We start from the raw sequence: 2,982 nt of genomic DNA, 5'->3' as shown, positions 1-2,982 counted from the left end.
AAAAACAACATAAACAACGAAGTTTACATGGATAAATTGCATTTTTATCCTTACCAAAGAAACATTTTAGTTTGAACTTTGAACAGAGAGAGTAGTTATTATTCCAATAATCACCTTGACAATGGTCTTGAATTGAGCCAAGACATCAGGAACATATGCTCTAACTTGATCAATGGTCATGTTGTGGAAGTAACCAGCAGCCAAGTCATTCTGACCAATATCAAATGTGTATAGTGCCCGAGAAAAATACTCTGCTCTTGGTAACATTGTTTCGTATACTCCGCCTAGCTAGGGGCAAAACAGTAAACACACTTAGTTTATTATTATTTTTAAATTAAAATAAAGTTAAATTATGTTGAATAATACTACACATCTAAATTTTTTGTTAACTAAATCTGATCAAGACATAACAAAAATTAGTTATGACCAATATTATTTCAAATCTTATTATTTAACTTGGTTACACTTTATTCATAAAAAAGTTTGAATATGTAACATTATTCAATTATTTTATTAGTCTCTACCGTTTTCTCAATTTTATATTAAATTTCAATAATTTAAAAATTTTTAATTAAATTTCGGTACTATTTTAAATTTTATAATTAGATCCATATCATACAAAAAAAATTTGAGTTAATAGAATATTCTAAAAATAAAAAGACATTTAAGTTTAAAAAGTTAAATAGAAATTCGATAAAATTATAAATATTAGTAGATAATTTAACCTAAACTGAATTGGGAATGGCATTACCTTTATTGCGAAAGAGTTGTGACCTGCGATGAAAATCATTGAACTGAGTGAACTGAACATCCAAGGAGAAAGGGCTGAAACCACCAGCCTGACGAAGAGTTGTGTTCTGAGGTCTAATTGTGGATCCTGCTGTTGCAAAGTTTGCTCCACGGCTGAAATTTGACCCAACTGAATCTAGGTATGCACTCAAATACTCCACCCCTACCTTCTTTGCTTTTAATTCAAACAAATCCATAACAATATCAATAACTTTTTTTTTATTATTATTGAAATAAGAATAGCTTTTCTTCAAGACTCCTTCATTAAGCTAAGTGAACACAAAGCTAACTTTAAAAAACAAAAATACATGTGTACATTAAAAATTTATTACTAAATCAATTATTATATATTTTTGTATAATACATATAATATTTAATTTACTTTTTATTTATATTTTAATATTTATTTTATATTATAACTAATTTGATAATTAATTTTTTATGTATATCATAATATAATTGTAAAAAAAATATCCATAAGCTAAAGGTCGTTGTCTTATATATTCCAACCTGGATGAAGAAAAAAATCCAATAAAATAATTAATTGATCAGTTGGTAGATTGTCATAGATGAATTTTCCAAAGATTAAATTATACTGTTAATTTTTATAATTTTTTAAAATTTCTAATTAATTTCCTAGTATTCAAAACTCATCACTATAAATTAAGAACTTTTTTTAATGTGTATTCAAAATAAGATTTTTTTTTTAATAATCATCAAACATTACACAAAAGAAACGATTATTGTAAGTATAATATAATCTCGTGATGTCGTCCATCATAGTGAATTGGGAGTGAGGATGCGTATCCCAAAGCCTACCCCCAACAAATATGTTTCTTACAAAAAATGTCGACAGCGACAACTGACTCTGTCGGTGGTCATTTAAAAATTAAAATCATCCATGTATTAAAGATGTTATTATTAGCCCTAAAATTACCTTGTATACAATACAAATATAAAAGAAAAATCCTCTAATTTGAGGGGTGAAGAAATAAAAAAGATAACGCAATTAATCGTTCACAAATCACTCATCCATTGATCATGAATCAAAACTTAATTTAGAAAAAATCAATGATCGTTAAAAGCACATTAAAAATATAAAAAAATCCGGAAAAAAGTAGCTTAGCTTGTCTAAGCATATGGGTCTAGTTTAGTCCATGTCCTTTCAATCTTCTTGACCCCAAAATTATATTTTAAAAAAAAAAATACAACATTATTTAGTAAGATCTGCAACTCTTTACATCCTCCCAAAAACTCAACAAATATATTAGATGAGTTCTAGTTGTATATACTAGATAGTATCTAATCATGGTGAATATATGTATAAAAAGATCATATATAAAGTGAATATACAATAGATAATGCAAATAGTCAAGGAATACAAAAAACTACATGCATTTAAAAAATAAATTTAAAAATGATAGTTGTACTATTTTCCTTTATTAAGTCCATGGACTCATAAAATGGTTAGAAGATAGAGTGATTACCTATGAAATCCACGATGAGCCGGCCGTCGGAATAGCGACCGGCCGGGTGATGGAAGTAGGTCATGCCACTGGGAGGCCCAGCTTGTCCAAATGCAGCTGAAAGGCCTCCGGTGTCGGAGTTTGAGTCGCCGAAGTTGAATATCGCCGGGAAATTGCAATGATGCAATGATTTTGAATTAGTAGAACTTAATGAATATGCAATGGAACATTGTGACAGACACACAAAAAAAAGACAAAGCGTAATAAAAGGAGTTTGTATCAACTTGCTCATTGCCTTTATTATGTTCATCATATACTCAAATAATTCTAAGAGAAGAAGGAATAAGGAGGAACTGTACTAAGTAGTGAGAGAGAGAGGAGATGGAGGGACCAAGAGAGACATGATTGATATGTATATATATGTGGAGTGCTGTTAACATTATGTGTTGGAATCTATGCAGAAAAGGGTACCACGCATGGCTCATGGATTAAAAATGGGAAATTGGGAATAGGAATGGGACCCCATAAAGTAAAATAGCAATAATAGATTGTATATCAATTATAATTTAGTTAACGTATATTTTAAAAACACGCTAATTTAGTTATTAGTTTAATTTGTTTTAGTTTAATAATTTAATAATATATTTTTAACTTATTCTTTTAAATATTATTAACTAATTATTAAACAAAAATAATAAATTATGCTGGTCTTTTTCTAACATTTTTT

General features: G+C 28.2%; 1 protein-coding gene across 1 annotated transcript in view; it reads right to left on the bottom strand.

Annotated features, from left to right (window-relative positions):
• The window catches only part of LOC107604768 (GDSL esterase/lipase At3g26430), a 4,748-nt gene extending 2,053 nt beyond the window's left edge, over positions 1 to 2,695 (bottom strand). Inside the window, exons 1-3 of the mRNA XM_016306443.2 lie at positions 2,277 to 2,695; positions 752 to 964; positions 115 to 284 (exon numbers count right to left, since the gene is read on the bottom strand). Of these exons, the coding sequence (XP_016161929.1) occupies positions 115 to 284; positions 752 to 964; positions 2,277 to 2,568 (675 nt within the window). The 5' untranslated portion in view covers positions 2,569 to 2,695. The remainder of the gene's footprint in view (positions 1 to 114; positions 285 to 751; positions 965 to 2,276) is intronic.

The sequence above is a fragment of the Arachis ipaensis genome, chromosome B06 (genome assembly GCF_000816755.2).
Source record: "Arachis ipaensis cultivar K30076 chromosome B06, Araip1.1, whole genome shotgun sequence".
NCBI classification, from domain to species: Eukaryota; Viridiplantae; Streptophyta; class Magnoliopsida; order Fabales; family Fabaceae; genus Arachis; species Arachis ipaensis.
Note: the sequence above shows the minus strand (reverse complement) of the source record. Positions and strands in the feature narration are given on the sequence as shown.